This window comes from Stegostoma tigrinum, chromosome 12 (genome assembly GCF_030684315.1).
Source record: "Stegostoma tigrinum isolate sSteTig4 chromosome 12, sSteTig4.hap1, whole genome shotgun sequence".
NCBI classification, from domain to species: Eukaryota; Metazoa; Chordata; class Chondrichthyes; order Orectolobiformes; family Stegostomatidae; genus Stegostoma; species Stegostoma tigrinum.
The window spans coordinates 41,715,663-41,733,021 of NC_081365.1; the positions used below are offsets into that span (position 1 = coordinate 41,715,663).

The 17,359-nt window shown below is 45.2% G+C and overlaps 1 protein-coding gene across 3 annotated transcripts in view; it reads right to left on the reverse strand.

The window, feature by feature from the left end:
• gpr161a (G protein-coupled receptor 161a) overlaps positions 1–17,270 on the reverse strand; it is a 44,006-nt gene extending 26,736 nt beyond the window's left edge. Inside the window, exons 1-2 of one of the 3 annotated variants that reach the window (XM_059650303.1) lie at positions 16,752–17,270; positions 5,986–6,388 (exon numbers count right to left, since the gene is read on the reverse strand). In XM_059650303.1, the coding sequence (XP_059506286.1) occupies positions 5,986–6,388; positions 16,752–16,773 (425 nt within the window). In that variant the 5' untranslated portion in view covers positions 16,774–17,270. Of the gene's footprint in view, positions 1–5,985; positions 6,389–16,652 lie in introns of all 3 variants that reach the window. The other 2 variants (XM_059650304.1, XM_059650305.1) reach the window with 2 other exon arrangements.
• Between the last annotated feature and the right edge of the window lie 89 nt (positions 17,271–17,359).

Consider the following 17,359-nt stretch of genomic DNA (forward strand, 5'->3'; position numbering starts at 1 on the left):
CACATCCCTCACCTTCCTGGACCTCTCAGTCTCCATCTCAGGCAACCAGCTTGTAACTGATGTCCATTTCAAGCCCACCGACTCCCACAGCTACCTAGAATACACCTCCTCCCACCCACCCTCCTGCAAAAATTCCATCCCCTATTCCCAATTCCTCCGCCGCATCTGCTCCCATGACAAGACATTCCACTCCCGCACATCCCAGATGTCCAAATTCTTCAAGGACCGCAACTTTCCCCCCACAGTGATCGAGAACGCCCTTGACCGCGTCTCCTGTATTTCCCGCAACACATCCCTCACACCCCGCCCCCGCCACAATCGCCCTAAGAGGATCCCCCTCGTTCTCACACACCACCCCATCAACCTCCGGGTACAACGCATCATCCTCCGACACTTCCGCCATCTACAATCCGACCCCACCAACCAAGACATTTTTCCATCCCCACCCCTGTCTGCTTTCAGGAGAGACCACTCTCTCCGTGACTCCCTTGTTCGCTCCACACTGCCCTCCAACCCCACCACACCCGGCACCTTCCCCTGCAACCGCAGGAAATGCTACACTTGCCCCCACACCTCCTCCCTCACCCCTATCGCAGGCCCCAAGATGACACTCCACATTAAGCAGAGGTTCACCTGCACATCTGCCAATGTGGTATACTGCATCCACTGTACCCGGTGTGGCCTCCTCTACATTGGGGAAACCAAGCGGAGGCTTGGGGACCGCTTTGCAGAACACCTCCGCTCAGTTCGCAACAAACTACTGCACCTCCCACTCGCAAACCATTTCCACTCCCCCTCCCATTCTTTAGATGACATGTCCATCATGGGCCTCCTGCACTGCCACAATGATGCCACCCGAAGGTTGCAGGAACAGCAACTCATATTCCGCCTGGGAACCCTGCAGCCTAATGGTATCAATGTGGACTTCACCAGTTTCAAAATCTCCCCTTCCCCTACTGCATCCCTAAACCAGCCCAGTTCGTCCCCTCCCCCCACTGCACCACACAACCAGCCCAGCTCTTCCACTCCACCCACTGCATCCCAGAACCAGTCCAACCTGTTCTTCCTCTCACCCATCCCTTCGTCCCACCCCAAGCCGCACCCCCATCTACCTACTAACCTCATCCCACCTCCTTGACCTGTCCGTCTTCCCTGGACTGACCTATCCCCTCCCTACCTCCCCACCTATACTCTCTCCACCGATCTTCTTTTCTCTCCATCTTCGGTCCGCCTCCCCCTATTTATTCCAGAACCCTCACCCCATCCCCCTCTCTGATGAAGGGTCTAGGCCCGAAACATCAACTTTTGTGCTCCTGAGATGCTGCTTGGCCTGCTGTGTTCATCCAGCCTCACATTTTGTTGTCTCAATTAAATTAGTTACAGGTAGGATCTCCCTGCTAATAAATTACTGACTAATCCCTGTCTTTCCGAATATTGAGTAATCTGGTCCTTCACAATTTTTTTAAACCAATAATTTCACTACCACTGACATTAGACTAACTGATCCCCAGGGTAGGGAAGACTAAAACTGCTGGGCATAGGTTTAAGGTGAGTGGGTAATCACTGAAAAGGGACCCAAGGAGAGATGTTTTCACCCAGAGGGTGGTGCATGTATGGAATGAGCTGCCACAAAACTTGGTGGAAGCTGGTACAATTACAATATTTAAAAGGCACCTGGATAGGTATATGAATAGGAAGAGTTTAGAGGGATAGGGGCCAAATACTAGTAAATGGGACTAGATTAATTTAGCACGGATGAGTTGGGCCGGAGGCTCTGTTTCCACACTTACATTCCCTGATGTATCCCCGCTGTCCTTCTTCAACAAAGGAAACACATTAAGTAATCTGGCACTTCACTGGTGAGCAGCGAAATATTAAATTTGTACACAAGGCTCCAGAAATCTCATCCCTTGCCTCCTTTAGCAGCCTGGGATACAACTCATCAAGCGTGTATTCACCTATATGCTCACTAAAACATTTAGTACCATCTCCTGATTAATCTTACTATGTTCTAAAACCTCACCATACCAACCATAATGTCCTTCTCTTCTGTGAATACATATGAGAAATATTCTTTCAAGACCTCACCATATTCAGTGGCTCCTCACATAGACTGCCCCTTTGATCTCTAATAAGTGCCCCACTTTCCATTGTAATCCTCCTACTCCTAAGTCTTTGGGTTTTCCATGATCCTATATGCCAAAGATATTTCATGGCCCCTCTTTGTCCTCCTAATTTATTTTTTTTTAAAGCAAGCTCCTACACTCTACAGGGTGTTTTTTTAATTGATTTATTTTTGGGGATGTGGGTGTCACTGGCTGGCCAGCATTTCTTTATCATCCCTAGTTGCCCTTGAGAACGTGGTGGTGAGCTGCCTTCTTGAACTGCTGCAGTCCATGTGCTGTGGGTTGACACACAATGCTATTAAGAAGGGAACTGCAGGGTTTTGACCAAGCGACAGTGAAGGAACGGTAATATATTTCCAAGTCAGGATGGTGAGCGACTTGGAGGGGAACTTGAAGGTGGTGGTGTTCCCCAGTATCTACTGCGCTATCCTTCTAGAAGGAAGTGGTTGCAGGTTCGAAAGGTGCTGAAGATCTTTGGCAAATTTCTGCCATGCTTCTTGTAGAGAGTACACACTGCTGCTACTGAGCATCATACAGTCATAGAGATGGACAGCACAGAAACAGATCCTTTGATCCAACTCATCCATGCTGACCAGATATACTATCTAAATCTAGCTGCATTTCCCAGCATTGGACCCATATCATTCTAAAACCTTCCTATTCATGTACCCATCCAGATACCTCTTAAATGTTGTAATCCTACCTGCCTCCACCACTTCCTCTCGCACCTCATTCCATAAAGCACCACCCTCTCCATGAAAAAGTCGTCCCTTGTGTCCCTTAAATATCTTTCCCCTCTCACCTCAAACCCATCCCCTCTAGTTTTGAACTACACCCACCCCAGGAGAAAGACCTTCCCCGTTCACCCTATTTATGCCCTTCATGATTCTATAAATCTCTATAAGGTCACCCCTCAGCCTCTGATGCTCCGGGGAAAATAGAACCAACCTGTTCAGCCTCTCCCACTAGCTCAAATCCCCCAAACCTGGCAACATTGCTGTAAATGTTTTCTGAGCCATTTCTAGTTTCACAATGTCCTTCCTATAAAGAGGCAGACGAGAATTGCACACAAGTGGCTGAACCAATGCCCTATACAACTGCAACATAATCTCCCAATTCCTACACTCAGTGCACTGACCAATAAAGGCAAGCATACCAAATGCCTTCTTCACGATCCTAACTACTCATGACTCCACTTTCAAGGAACTATGAACCCCACACTCCAAGGTCTCTTTGTTCAGCAACACTCCCCAGGACCTTACCATTAGCTGTACGGTAGTGTAAATGCTCCAAATCCTGCTGGCTGCTTTGTCCTGGATGGTGTGAAGTTTCTTGAGTGCTGTTGGAGCTGCACCCATCCAGACAAGTGGGAAGTAATCCATCACACTCCTGACTTGTGACTTGTAGATGAAGAGCAGGCTTTGGACAATCAGGGGGTGAATTATTGCTGCAGTATCCCTAGCCTCTGACCTGCTCTTGTAGCCACTGTGTTTATGTGGCAAGTTCAGCTGAGTTTCTAGACAATGGTACTCCCTAGGATGTTGACAGTGGGGGATTCAGAAATGGTAACACCATTGAGTGTTGAGGGGTGGTGGTTAGATTGTCTCTTATGGGTGATGCTCATAGCCTGGCATTTATCTTGCCCAAATATTACTTGCCACTTGTCAGCCCAAGCCTGAATATTGTCCAGATTTTGCTGCATATGAACATGGACTGCTTCAGTATCTGAAGAGTAGCGAATGGTGTTGAACATTGCACAATCATCAGTGAACATGCCCCACTTCCGACCTTATGATGGATGGAAGGTCACCGATGAAGCAACTGAAGCTGCGGGTGGGTCTAGAACACTACCCTGAGGATCTCCTGTTGAAGTACCCTGGACCTGAAATGAATGTTCTCCAACAATCATGACTATTTTCTTAGGTTCCAGGTATGACTTAAGCTAATAGAAAGTCTACCCCTGGATACTCATCAATTCCAGTTTTTCCAGGGCTCATTGAAGCACATTTGGTCAAATGCAGTCTTGATGTTAAGGGCTATCACCCTCACTGGACCTCTGGAATTCAGCTTTTTTACAACCTTGGTTGAAACATGGACAATGAGGTCAGGAGGTCAGTGGCCCTGGCAGAACCCAAACTGGGCTTCACTGAGTAGATTACTGATCAGTAGCTGCTGCTTAATGGAAGATGATACCTTCCTTCACTTTGCTGATGATCAAGAGCAGACTGATGGGGCAATAATTGGCCAGGCTGGATTTGTCCTGTTTTTCATGTACAGGAAATTTCCATATTGTCAGGTGGATACCAGTGTTGTAACTGTACTGGAACAGCTTGGCTAGGGGAGCAACAAGTTCTGGAGCACAAGTCTTCAGTACTATTGCCAGAATATTGGCAAGGCTCACAGCCTTAATAGTATCCAGTGTCTCCAACCATTTCTTGGTATCACATGGAGTGAGTCAGATTGGCTGAAGACATAACACCGGGGACCACTGCAGTAGGCCGAGATGAATCATCCACTTGACACTTCTGACTGAAGATTACTACAAATGCTTCAGCCTTATCTTTTGCACTGTTGTGCTGGTCTCTTCTATCATTAAGGATGGGGACATTTGTGGAGCCTCCCCCTCCAGTGAGGTGTCTAACTGTCCACCATTCACAACTGGATGTAGCAGGACTACAGCGCTTAGATCTGATCAGGTGATTATGGAATTGCTTAGCTCTGACTCTCATTTGCTATCTCCTGGAATGCCCTCCTGCCCTCTCCATTGAGCCAAGGTTAATCCCCTGACATGATGGTAATGGTTGAGAGAGGTTGCAGATTGTGCTGGAGCACAATTCTGGTACTATTGATGACCCATAGCTTGTCATGGATGCCCAGCTTTGAGTTGCTAGATCTGTTCGAAGTCTATCGCCGTGCTAAATGGGACACTGCCCCGCAACATGATAGAGGTTATCCTCAATGTGAAGGCAGGATTTCATCACCACAGGTCATGCTTTCAACTGTCCACAATCCATATTCTGCAATTCCCTTCCTAAATCTTTGCAAACTTAAATTTTAAGGAGGGTATTTATTTTTTCATCATGTTGATCAGAATTTCAACATTCAGTCCATTTTTCCTAAAGTTTTGGAGCATCTCAAGATATTGTTCAACATTCAACATGTTTTTTTACAATTAGATCACTGGGAAGTCAAAGAATGGGCACAGGAGGCTATTCAGCCCTTCACATCTACTCCATCACCCACTAAGATGCTGATCCTCTACATCAACTCCATTTTCCCACACCATCACATTTGATTCCTTTAGCATTCAAAAAAAACTGTGATCAACGTCTTATCCTGAATACACTTAAACACGAGAATCACAAGCTTCTTGGCTTAGAGTTCCAAAGAATAGCAGCTCTTGGAATGAAAATTACTTTGTCTCATTTGAGATTTCTCCAATTATTTTTCCTCCCTTTTCTTGTTATTCCTAGTAAATTGCTGCCATCTAATGGTTAGCCTGATCTGTGGCTGATATGTTGAGAATTCTTCCTCACTCAGTTCAATCCCCTTGATATTTTAGTACTCTTGAATTACTGCAAATGATAATCCAACCAATACTATAATCCATCTCTGAACACAATGTCAGTAAAATTTGGCAATACCAAAAAAAGGAAGAATAAAATGAGTAATGAACATATTATGCTCCATACATGGTTCAGGGCATAAATGAAATACACACATTATTTGTACAAATACCTAAAAGCTTTTCAACAAGAAGGGCATATATTATTCATTTATAACAAACTTGCTTCTATTATATTACTCTATTAAATCTTTTGTTTCTCCAATATAAAAGACACAATGAAACAAGTCTTACCGATCTATTGCAATGACTCCAAGGGTCATCATACTGGCTGAGCTGATAAGCATGTACAGCAGGGCTGTGAAGTTGCACCAAACCACCCCAAAGATCCATTCTCTCTTGATGGAGCTTGCAATAACAAAAGGAAGCACCAGAATAGATAACAGAAAATTGGAAAGCGTCAGACTGAAGACAAACTTATTGCTTGGTGTCAAGAGGTAAGATTTCTTGTAAAGAGTTACAACAATCACCAGGTTTCCCAGACAGATCAACACAGCAATGACAATGATGGCAACTGATTCTGCAATTATGGCTCCACCATCCTCCTGTGAAGTGCTGTGTCCCACACTCCTGTTGGCACTGGTATTATAGTTCATTGTGAAACTGTGGAACAGTGAGGTGATGGCATGCTTGAATACTGAAGCAGAAATAAAAGATAATTAATTATATAGAACATGTAAAATACTGATACACTGAGGTAACATTATCTGTTGAAATCAAAAATAATCGCAATACCATCATTCTACAGAAATATAGGAAAAGAAAACTTTCCAAGCCCTGCAGAGGTGGCTTTCAAAACAAGGGCTAGAGCAAATTTTGAAACTGGTACTCACACTTGGCTAATTAAGGACCCACTTAGTGCAAAAAGGCTAAACGGCTCTTGTAGCACAATGGTAACACCCATACCTCTGGCCCAGAAGACCCGGGGTCAAGTCCCGTATGCTCCAGACATATCTCAATGTCTGAACAGTTTGATTAGAAAATATGTGGACAGTGCCAAAAGATTGCAAGCGTTGGACTAGCTCCTCCCCCTTATCGGCAGCACCCAAGAGACTTCCTGGCAATGAACTGAAAAAGCAACAGGTCCTCATCTCATTGGTCCCCTTAATAAGGCACTTGAAGCCTGGGCCATAACCATTTCACCATCTGCTTTAGCAGTGGGGCTGCTAACTGTCCATTGTACTGGAGTGCTGAGTCAGAGCCTCTGCCTCTCAGAAGATTTCACTTTTTATTCTCCTTTCACAGTAAGTATGTTGCTGATAGGGCCACCGTTAATTGTTCATTCCAAATTTCCCTTGAGAATGTGATGGCTAGCCACGTTCTTGAACCCTGTAATCCTTTTGGTCTGGATAACCCACAGTTCTGTTCTGTTTGAAAGCAAGTTCTAGGTTTTTGGTGCAATGACAGTGATGGAACAGTGAATGAATTCCAACCCTGCTTCTTACTATATCTGTCACTACAAATAAAATTCCCCAATCCACAGAATCATAGAATTTTTACAGTACAGTGGGCAGCCATTCAACCCATTGTGTCTGTATCAGCTCCTGAAAGAGATACCCAGCTAACCCCATTCTGCAGCTGTATCTCCATAATCCTCGAAATTCATCACTTTCAAATATATATCCAGCTCTCTTCTGAAACTCCTATGGAAACTGCCTCCACCACCCTCCTCGGAAGGCCATTCCAAATCCTAACAAATCTGAGCACAGAAGCTTCTCTTCAACTCACTCCTAACTCTCTTGCTGGCAACCTTTAAACTGTGACACCTACGTCCTAGAATACTTACAAAGCTTTTTTTTTACAGAATCCCCAGTGTGGAAGAAGGCCGTTCGGCCCATTGAGTGCACACCAACCCTCCGAAGAGCATCCCATCCAGACCCACTCCTGTAACCATGCATTTCCCACCTGATCTACATACCCTGGACACTACAGGCAATTCAGCTGGCCAATCTACCCAACCTGCACATCTTTGGATTGTGGTGGAAACCCATGCCAACACAGGGAAACCATGCAAATTCCACACAGTCACCTGAGGCTGGAATTGAGCCCAGGTCTTGGTACTGTGAAGCAGCAGTACTAACTACTGAGTAACCCTGTGCTGCCTAAACTAAGTATTTCAAACAAAATATTTACTCAACAATTCATTGTAATATTTCCGCAGCTATTGATTTGCTGAACCATACCATCACCTCCACTATTACGTTCCCTCAACTCACTCATCTTGTGATATTCACTTCCCTTAAGATCAATGGGATTCAGATCGGAATGGACATGGTGGACTAATGGGTTAATCAGCCATCACTAGATTTTACTGGACTACAGAATGCATGACTGGGTTCTGCTCATCTGTAAAAACCATGCACTATTTTTGAATTGTAAGGGTGCAACGGTAGTGTTACTGGGCTATTAGCCCAGAAACAGAACTTCAAATCCAGCCGTGACAATTGAGAACTCTAAATTAATTAAGAAATCTTGAATTAAAAAAGGTAGTATCAGCAACAGTGATTGTGCCCTCTACAAACTTACATTGTGCTTGAGACCCACCTCCTGCTTTGACGCTAAGATAATAAAATGTGAGGCTGGATGAACACAGCAGGCCAAGCAGCATGCTCCTGAGATGCTGCTTGGCCTGCTGTGTTCATCCAGCCTCACATTTTATTATCTTGGAATCTCCAGCATCTGCAGTTCCCATTATCTCCTGCTTTGACGCTATTGCCAGGAAATTGCCAACCACTCAATTTCTCCTCCTGCTCCCATGTTATTTGACATTGCTAACATTTCTGTCTCTTCAGGTACGGTCTCACTCACTTTCAAATTGTTACGACCACTCTCTCAAAAATAAGTAAACTGTTATGAGGAGGGCTGAACTGCCTCCCCTCCTTTCTACCTCCACTGCTGCAACAAAGTTCAAAACCGTTGTTTAACCCAAAACAATATCTTTCTCCAATTAAAACGTAGTTAACTTTTTTTTACTGCAGCAGCAAAAGTGCTGATCACAGGGTTTTCTTGATTAAACAGCAAGTTTACGATTTTTTTTTCCTTGGGATTACAAGTTGTGATGTCAAGCATACAGTTTTTGGGGAATTTCTCTCTCAGTCACAAACTTAAAAACGGACGATGTCTAGTACAAAAAGGAAGATAAAGGATTATAAATTTCAGAGTCTTATAGGTGTCTTTGAGAAACCGGAAATCACAGTAGCTTAGATAATAAAATGTGAGGCTGGATGAACACAGCAGGCCAAGCAGCATCTCAGGAGCACAAAAGCTGACGTTTCGGGCCTAGACTCTTCATCAGAGAGGGGAATGGGGTGAGGGTTCTGGAATAAATAGGGAGAGAGGGGGAGGCGGACCTAAGATGGAGAAAAGAAGATAGGTGGAGAGGTAGTGAGGGGATTGGTCAGTCCAGGGACGACGGACAGGTCAAGGAGGTGGGATGAGGTTAGTAGGTAGATGGGGGTGCGGCTTGGGGTGGGAGGAAGGGATGGGTGAGAGGAAGAACAGGTTAGGGAGGCAGAGACAGGTTGGACTGGTTTTGGGATGCAGTGGGTGGAGGGGACGAACTGGGCTGGTTTAGGGATGCAGTGGGGGAAGGGGAGATTTTGAAACTGGTGAAGTCCACGTTGATACCATTAGGCTGCAGGGTTCCCAGGCGGAATATGAGTTGCTGTTCCTGCAACCTTCGGGTGGCATCATTGTGGCACTGCAGGAGGCCCATGATGGACATGTCATCTAAAGAATGGGAGGGGGAGTGGAAATGGTTTGCGACTGGGAGGTGCAGTTGTTTGTTGCAAACTGAGCGGAGGTGTTCTGCAAAGCGGTCCCCAAGCCTCCGCTTAGTTTCCCAAATGTAGAGGAAGCCACACCGGGTACAGTGGATGCAGTATACCACATTAAGCAGAGGTTCACCTGTACATCTGCCAATGTGGAATGTCATCTTGTGGCCTGGGATAGGGGTGAGGGAGGAGGTGTGGGGGAAAGTGTAGCATTTCCTGCGGTTGCAGGGGAAGGTGCCGGGTGTGGTGGGGTTGGAGGGCAGTGTGGAGCGAACAAGGGAGTCACGGAGAGAGTGGTCTCTCCGGAAAGCAGACAAGGGTGGGGATGGAAAAATGTCTTTGGTGGTGGGGTCGGATTGTAGATGGCGGAAGTGTCGGAGAATGATGCGTTGTATCCGGAGGTTGGTGGGGTGGTGTGTGAGAACGAGGGGGATCCTCTTTGGGCGGTTGTGGCGGGGGCGGGGTGTGAGGGATGTGTTGCGGGAAATACAGGAGACGCGGTCAAGGGCGTTCTCGATCACTGTGGGGGCAAGTTGCGGTCCTTGAAGAACTTGGACATCTGGGATGTGCGGGAGTGGAATGTCTTATCGTGGGAGCAGATGCGGTGGAGGCGGAGGAATTGGGAATAGGGGATGGAAATTTTGCAGGAGGGTGGGTGGGAGGAGGTGTATTCTAGGTAGCTGTGGGAGTCGGTGGGCTTGAAATGGACATCAGTTACAAGCTGGTTGCCTGAGATGGAGACTGAGAGGTCCAGGAAGGTGAGGGATGTGCTGGAGATGGCCCAGGTGAACTGAAGGTTGGGGTGGAAGGTGTTGGTGAAGTGGATGAACTGTTCGAGCTCCTCTTGGGAGCAAGAGGCGGCGCCGATACAGTCATCAATGTACCGGAGGAAGAGGTGGGGTTTGGGGCCCGTGTAGGTGCGGAAGAGGGACTGTTCCACGTAACCTACAAAGAGGCAGGCCTAGCTGGGGCCCATGCGGGTGCCCGTGGCCACCACCTTAGTCTGTAGGAAGTGGGAGGAGTCAAAAGAGAAGTTGTTGAGGGTGAGGACGAGTTCGGCTAGGTGGATGAGGGTGTCGGTAGGGAGACTGGTCGGGCCTGCGGGACAGGAAGAAGCGGAGGGCCTTGAGGCTATCTGCATGCGGAATGCTGGTGTATAGGGACTGGACGTCCACGGTGAAGATGAGGTCACAGTAGCTTTGTTGGTTTCTACTGTAAAGAATATTGTAGTAACCTTTTCATTCCTTGGTGTTCTCTTAATAAACGTCTTTCAGGCCCTTCTCCTGGTTGTTTCACTTCTGCAGCCTTGATTTCTGCCACAAAGCTGTCTGAAATAGCAGCTACTTTGTACATTCAGTCTGGTGGATTTATTGTGTCAAGACTTGACAATGGTAATTCTCATCTCTTAACATGTGAAAATTCTCCTTATGGTCCAAATTAGGTACTAATGATGCCTTTACATGCCTCCCAAGGTGGAAACTGACTGGTTTTATTGCCTTCAGGAAACATGTTAATTTCACCTAAGGTTATATCTTGTCTAATTCATGTTGGCTTCATGAAAATGACACAGCCAAGGTGGGGTCCGCTGATGCCCGTGGCCATTTTATGTTAGTGTTGTCATTTTTAAAAGGCACCAATTTCAGTATCTGAAAAGTCCCAGGTATTAAATCTCAAGTGGATTTTGAACACTATTAAGCAATATTTTTATCATTGTGACTTCAATAAAGGCATGTTAGTCACCGGGACATTCAATGTGCTTGGGACAGAAGTAAACTTGTGCTTTATTGTCCTTCTCAATGTGTGCAAACTTTAACAGCATCGATCACATCCTTCAATGGATATCCACTATCATTCAGCTGGAACTGTATTCACTTGGCTGCATTCATATCTAATCAGAGATCACAAAATCACCTACAATGGCTTCTCTTCCTGCTCCCACACAAGTCTAGTGTTCTCTGTGTCCCTATAAATCAATTCATGGCTACCTTTATTTTTCAGTTGCTTTTGTTGCAGAAGTTTAGTTCATGGCTTACATATTTTAGAAAATTATACATTTTAAAAGGGAGAGGCCTTCAAAAGTTAGATGACAGTCCAGAGGCAGTATGTTCCTATTAGTGTGAAGGGCAAGGCTAGTAGGTATTGGGAATAAAAACAAATTAGCTGGAAAAGCCCAGCTGGTCAGGCAGAATCTGTGAAGGAAAAACAGAGTTAACGTTTCGGGTCCTCAGAAGAGGAAGGGGCACCAGACCCAAAACATTAACTCTTTTTTTTCCTTCACAGATGCTGCCAGACCTGCTGAGCTTTTCCAGCAAATTTGTTTTTGTTCCTGATTTACAGTATCCGCAGTCCTTTCAGTTTTTATTAGGAATTGGGAATGCTGGACGACTGGAAATATTGAGGCTACGGTCACAAATAAGATAGAGGCAGATGGTAGACACAGACAGCTGGGATTGAGTGCATCCCTTGAAACGTACATGTGCAGTAGGAGTATGCTCAAGAGGGAAATCAGGAGGGCAAGAAAAGGGACATGAGATAGCTTTGGCAAACAACATTAAGGAGAATCAACAGAGACTCTACAAATACATTAAGAGCACGTGAGTAACGGGGGAGAGATTAGGGTCCCTTAAAGATCGACAAGGTCATCTATGCGTGGAACCACAGGAAATGGATGAGATACTAAACAATTAGTTCACGTCAGTATTTACAGGGGAGAGGAATATGGAAGCTAGAGAATTTGAAGAAATAAACTGTGATATCTTAAAAAAGTATCCATATTACAGAGGAGGTGGTGCTGGATATCTTAAAAGACAAAGATGGATAAATCCCTGGGTCATGTTGCAGCTGTACAGGAGACTGGTTAGGCCACTTTTGGAATCCTGCATTCAGTTCTGGTCTCTCTGCTATAGCGAAGATGTTGTTAAACTTGAAACGTTGCAAAAAAAATTTACAAGGATTTTGCCAGGTTTGGAGGGTTTGAGCTATAGGGAAAGGCTGAATATGCTGGGGCTGCTTTCTCTGGAGTGTTGGAGATTGAAGTGTGACCTTACAGAGGTGTATAAAATAATGAGGGGCATGGACAGAATGAATGGCCACAGTCCTTTTTACCAAGAGTAGGAGAATCCAAAACTAAAGGGCAAACATTTAAGGTGAGAGGGGAACGATTTAAAGGCAACATAAGGGGCAAATCTTTTGCACAGAGGGTGGTGCGCATATGGAATGAGTTTCCAGAGGAAGTGGAAGAGGTTGGTACAATTAGAACATTTAAAAGGCATCTGAATGGGTAAATGAATAGGAAGCATTTTGAGGGATATGGGCCAAATGCTAGCAAATGGCACTAGGTTAATTTAGCATATCTCATTGGCGTGGATGGGTTGTCCAAAGGGTCTGTTTCTGTGCTGTATAACTCTATGACTTTAGATTTAGGAACACATAAGGGCAGAACATTAAGTTGAGACGCTGGTTAAAAAATTATTTAAATACAACTCAAACAAATCTTGACTTATGCCACTTGGGGGTAGCTTGTGAGAGAACTTTTTTTTAAAATTCATTCAAGGAATAAAGGCATTGCTGACTAGGCCAGCATTTATTATCCATCCCTAATTGCCCAAAGGGCAATTATGAATCAACCACAATGGTGTAGGTGTGGAGACACACACACGTAGGCCAGACCAGGTAAAGATGGCAGCTTCCTTCCCTAAAGGACATTATTGAACCAGATGGGTTTTTCCAAAAATCGGCAATGGGTTCATGGTCATCATTAGAATCATAATTCCAGATATTTATTAAATTAAATTTCCACCATCTGCTGTGGTAGGATTCAAACCCAGATCTCCACATCATCACCTGGGTCTCTGTTTTACAGTCCAGTGATAATACCACTGTGCCTCCCCTAAGAACTGGCACAGGCAGGATGGTACAAATTCCCTCTTGCTGCTATAACAATTGTGATTGTTCAAGTTCCACCTGCCCCAGGGTGTATCACAGCTGTTTAAGAAGGCTGATTTATCCAAGGGTACAGTGTGATCTTGATCAATTGAGCCAGTGGGTTGGGTAACAGATGAAGTTTAATGCAAATAAATGCAATGGCATTGCACTTTGGTAAGACAAACCAGAGTACGGCTTACACAGTTACTGGTTGTGCCCTGGGGAATGTTGTCGAAGAGAGAAACCTAGGGGTGCAGGTGCATAGTTCCTTCAAAGTGGCATCATAGGTTACAATGTGGCAAAGAAGGCATTTAGCACACTTGCCTTCATTGGTAAGAGCACTGGGTACAGGAATTGGCCACATTTAGAGTACCACATATAATACTAGTCACACTACTACAGAAGCATGTTATTAAATTGGAAAGGGTGCAAAAAAAAATGATAAGGGTATCACTGAGACGGGAGGGTTTGAGTGATAAGGATAGACTAGGACTTTTTTTTGTCTGGAGAGTAGGGGGCTGAGGGCTGACCTTAGAAGTTAATAAAACCATGAGGGGTATAGATAAGGTAAATAATAGAGGTCTTTTCCCCAGGGTGGGGAGTCCAAAACAAGAGGACGTGGTTTTAATGTTTGGGGAGAAAGATATAAAAGAGACCTGAGGGACACAGAGGGTGATACACATATGGAACAAGGTTCCAGAGCAAGTGATTGAGGCAAGTACAATTACAACACTTAAAAAACACTGATATATCTGTCCAATTAGGAAAGGTTTTGATGGATATGGGCCAAATGCAGGCAAATTGGACTAATTCAGTTCAGGAAACCTGGTCAGCATGGATGAATTGGGCCAAAGGGTCTGTTTCTTTGCTATATGATTCTCCCTCTACTAAGTCTCATAACTCTGATCTGGTCAGAGCCTCAATGTCACAACTGCCCTCAAGACTGGCTTTCAGCCATATCTACACATTATTAAAAATTCATTTTCCACCTCCATATCATATGGCCTTGCTCCAACTCTGCTGCTGAAATATACATTCATGCCTTTTTTCGCTTCGACACCTGACTATTCCAACAAACACCTGGCCACATGTCGACATCCAACCCTCCATTAACTTGAGGTCATCTATCACTCTACTGCCCCTATCCTAAGCCCCAGTCATCTATTACCCTCTGTGGTTACTGACCTACTTTGACTTCTGCTTAAGCAAGACCTCAATTTTAAAATTTATTAGTTTCAAATTCATCATGGCCACTTCCAACTCTGCAACTTCCACCAGCCCTACAATCCTGGAAAAAGCCTTACTCACGTTATTCTGCCCTCCCAAATATTTTCAACACCATTTCTGTCTGCACCTTGAACTTCTTTGGGCCTGAACACCGGTGTTTCTTCCCTACAAGCTCCTTTACCTCTCTTTCCTTCTTTAAAATCCCTTAAACCCAAGTTTTGAGCCAGTCTTAAGCCAACTGCTTTATCCCCTCAAAGTGTCATTTTCTAATGACACTCCACATCGTAATAACATCCTAATGATGTTATCCTCCCCTTGGCTGGGTGTTTTCTTTCTGACCATGTTGTCAATCACTCTGGATATTTCACTGTGTTAAAAAAGTGACATCAATGCATGTGGTCAGAATTATTTCAATTCCAACTTTTACTTTTCTGTGACTATTTTAAGAGCTAATACAGATGAATTCAAGGATTTTCCTTTTCAAGATATACAGGTCACTAACACCTTACATTAGGTTTTAAGCATTCACAACTGCTCACAATTATTCTGGGACTGCTGAAAGAAATCAGAGCTCTTTTTGGTTAAAAGGTCATTTGAATCATTAAAGGGGGATCACAGCAAGTCAGGGACCAAGATGAGAATTAAGATGGGGAAGAAATAATCAGGTGTCTTTTCTTTATCTTGAGAAAACTGGCACGGATAAATGGGTAGACGAACAGGAGGCTGGAAGAACACAGCAAGCCAGGCAGCATCTGGTGGAAAGGAAAAGTCAACATTTCGGGTATTACCCTTCTTCAGGACTGGATGCAGGGTAGGGGGGAGCCGCAATAAAGAGGGGAGGGCATAGCAGAGTGGTGGCGATGGGCGGACTCTGGTAATGGTATGATCTGGTTGGTCAGTGGGAGGGATGAATCTGATTGGTAGCTGGAAGGCAGGGTCAGTAGGTGGGGCTGGAAAGTTTATTTGAAATCGGCAAATTCAATGTGAAGTCCTCCAAGCTGTAGGGTGCCCAGGCGAAAGAGAGAGCGTGTTGTTCTTCAAATTGGCATTCCGAGTCAATGCGACATGGGAGGATGCCAAGGATGGACATGTCAGGGGGAGGAATTGAAACAGGTGATGACCGAGCAGTTTGTCTGGCTGTTACAGGCCAGACTAAGATGCTCAGCAAAATGGTCACCTAGTCTTTGTTTGTTCTCACCAATGTAGGGAAGACCATGTCAGGAGCACTGGATGCAGGAGACCAGGTTGGAGGAGATGCAGGAGAAAGTCTGTCTTACCTGGAAGGAATGTTTAGGGCCCTGTATGGAGGTGAGGTGGGTGGTGTGTGGGCAGATGTTGTATCTTTTACAGTTACAGGGATGGCACCACATGGGTGGGAATGGTTGGTGGGAAGTGGGAAAGGGAATGGTCCTTGAGAAGGCGGGTGGGAAATCAATGCAAGGGTACTTTGCAGCCGTTCTTGCTTACGACCAGAATAACATGAACGTGATTTATCCCAATGCTAGCTTTTTCAAGTCAGGTTTGTTCTTTAACTGCAACGTTGTGTTCTATTTCTGGGGTAAAGGCCCGAGCATAATTCACGGGATGATGCCAACCACCTCTATCCAACCCCATCTCTTGCCCCGGTCCAAAATCAAAACGGAGTCTTTCCTCCTTCTGGCGGCCAGACATCCATCCGTCCGATCCTTCGCTTTCTTTAAAATAACCAGGAAACACATTCTTTTTTGCTACGGATTGCTTTGAGGCAACAACAGCGCTTTGCTTTCGACAAGCAACGACCCCTCCCCACTGCGTCGAGTTCACTTTCATTCCCCTCTGCACTTTGTAAAAGAAAGGCCGCATAATAAATCGCCTTTTGTTCAGCTCAGCCACGGATATGCTGCTGTTTAAGTTCCTTATGAAGAAGTTTGAAGAAATAACAGTTAACAGAAGCAGTTTCCTTTTTTAGTCTCCAAACCACATACTGAATTAACTCACCAGCTCCCTTTGTCTCCTCAACTCAAAGGAACTTCGCTGCTTTCACTTTTTCCTCTTCATCCCTCGCTAAGTAAAATTTTCATTAATGTCAGGTCTCACCTTCTGCACGCACTCCATTCATTTATATGTTTCCAGATTTGTTCATGTCTTCTATGAGGCTTTTTCCCCCCTCTCCCTCTTGTTTGCTCTCCCGCTTCCCCCTCCCAAAATCCTGCGTTGCACAAAGCAGCGGTGGTGTGCAATGGCGCCGGGCTGAGAGACGATCCTAGCTCACGCTGTGGGTGGTCTGCCTCTCAAAACACTAGACAAGGGGCACGCAGTCAACACAAAACGAGCAAACTTTTCCACTGCCACCCGGGAACCGGCCCGACACAGCAATCGGCCGCCCTGTTTTCCCTTTAAATATCAATTTCATACACGTTTCAAAGTTTTTTTGTGTACAAGTTTGTGAAATACGGAACCGCCCCGTTCCTCCTCCTACATTTTCTAGACAGGGTGCAGTTAAATGTAAGGTTTCAAAAACTCCTTTTTCCCCCCCACTCGGTTTCGCGAGACCGCTCTGTCCACTTCATGACTAACAACTCATTCAGCACCCAGCGAGATCAAACATTCCCGCAAGTTTCCACACCCCTTCCCGTGTTCCCAGGCACACCAATCACAGCAGGGAACCCCCATAATTTATGCTACTATGGCGGATCATTATTCAC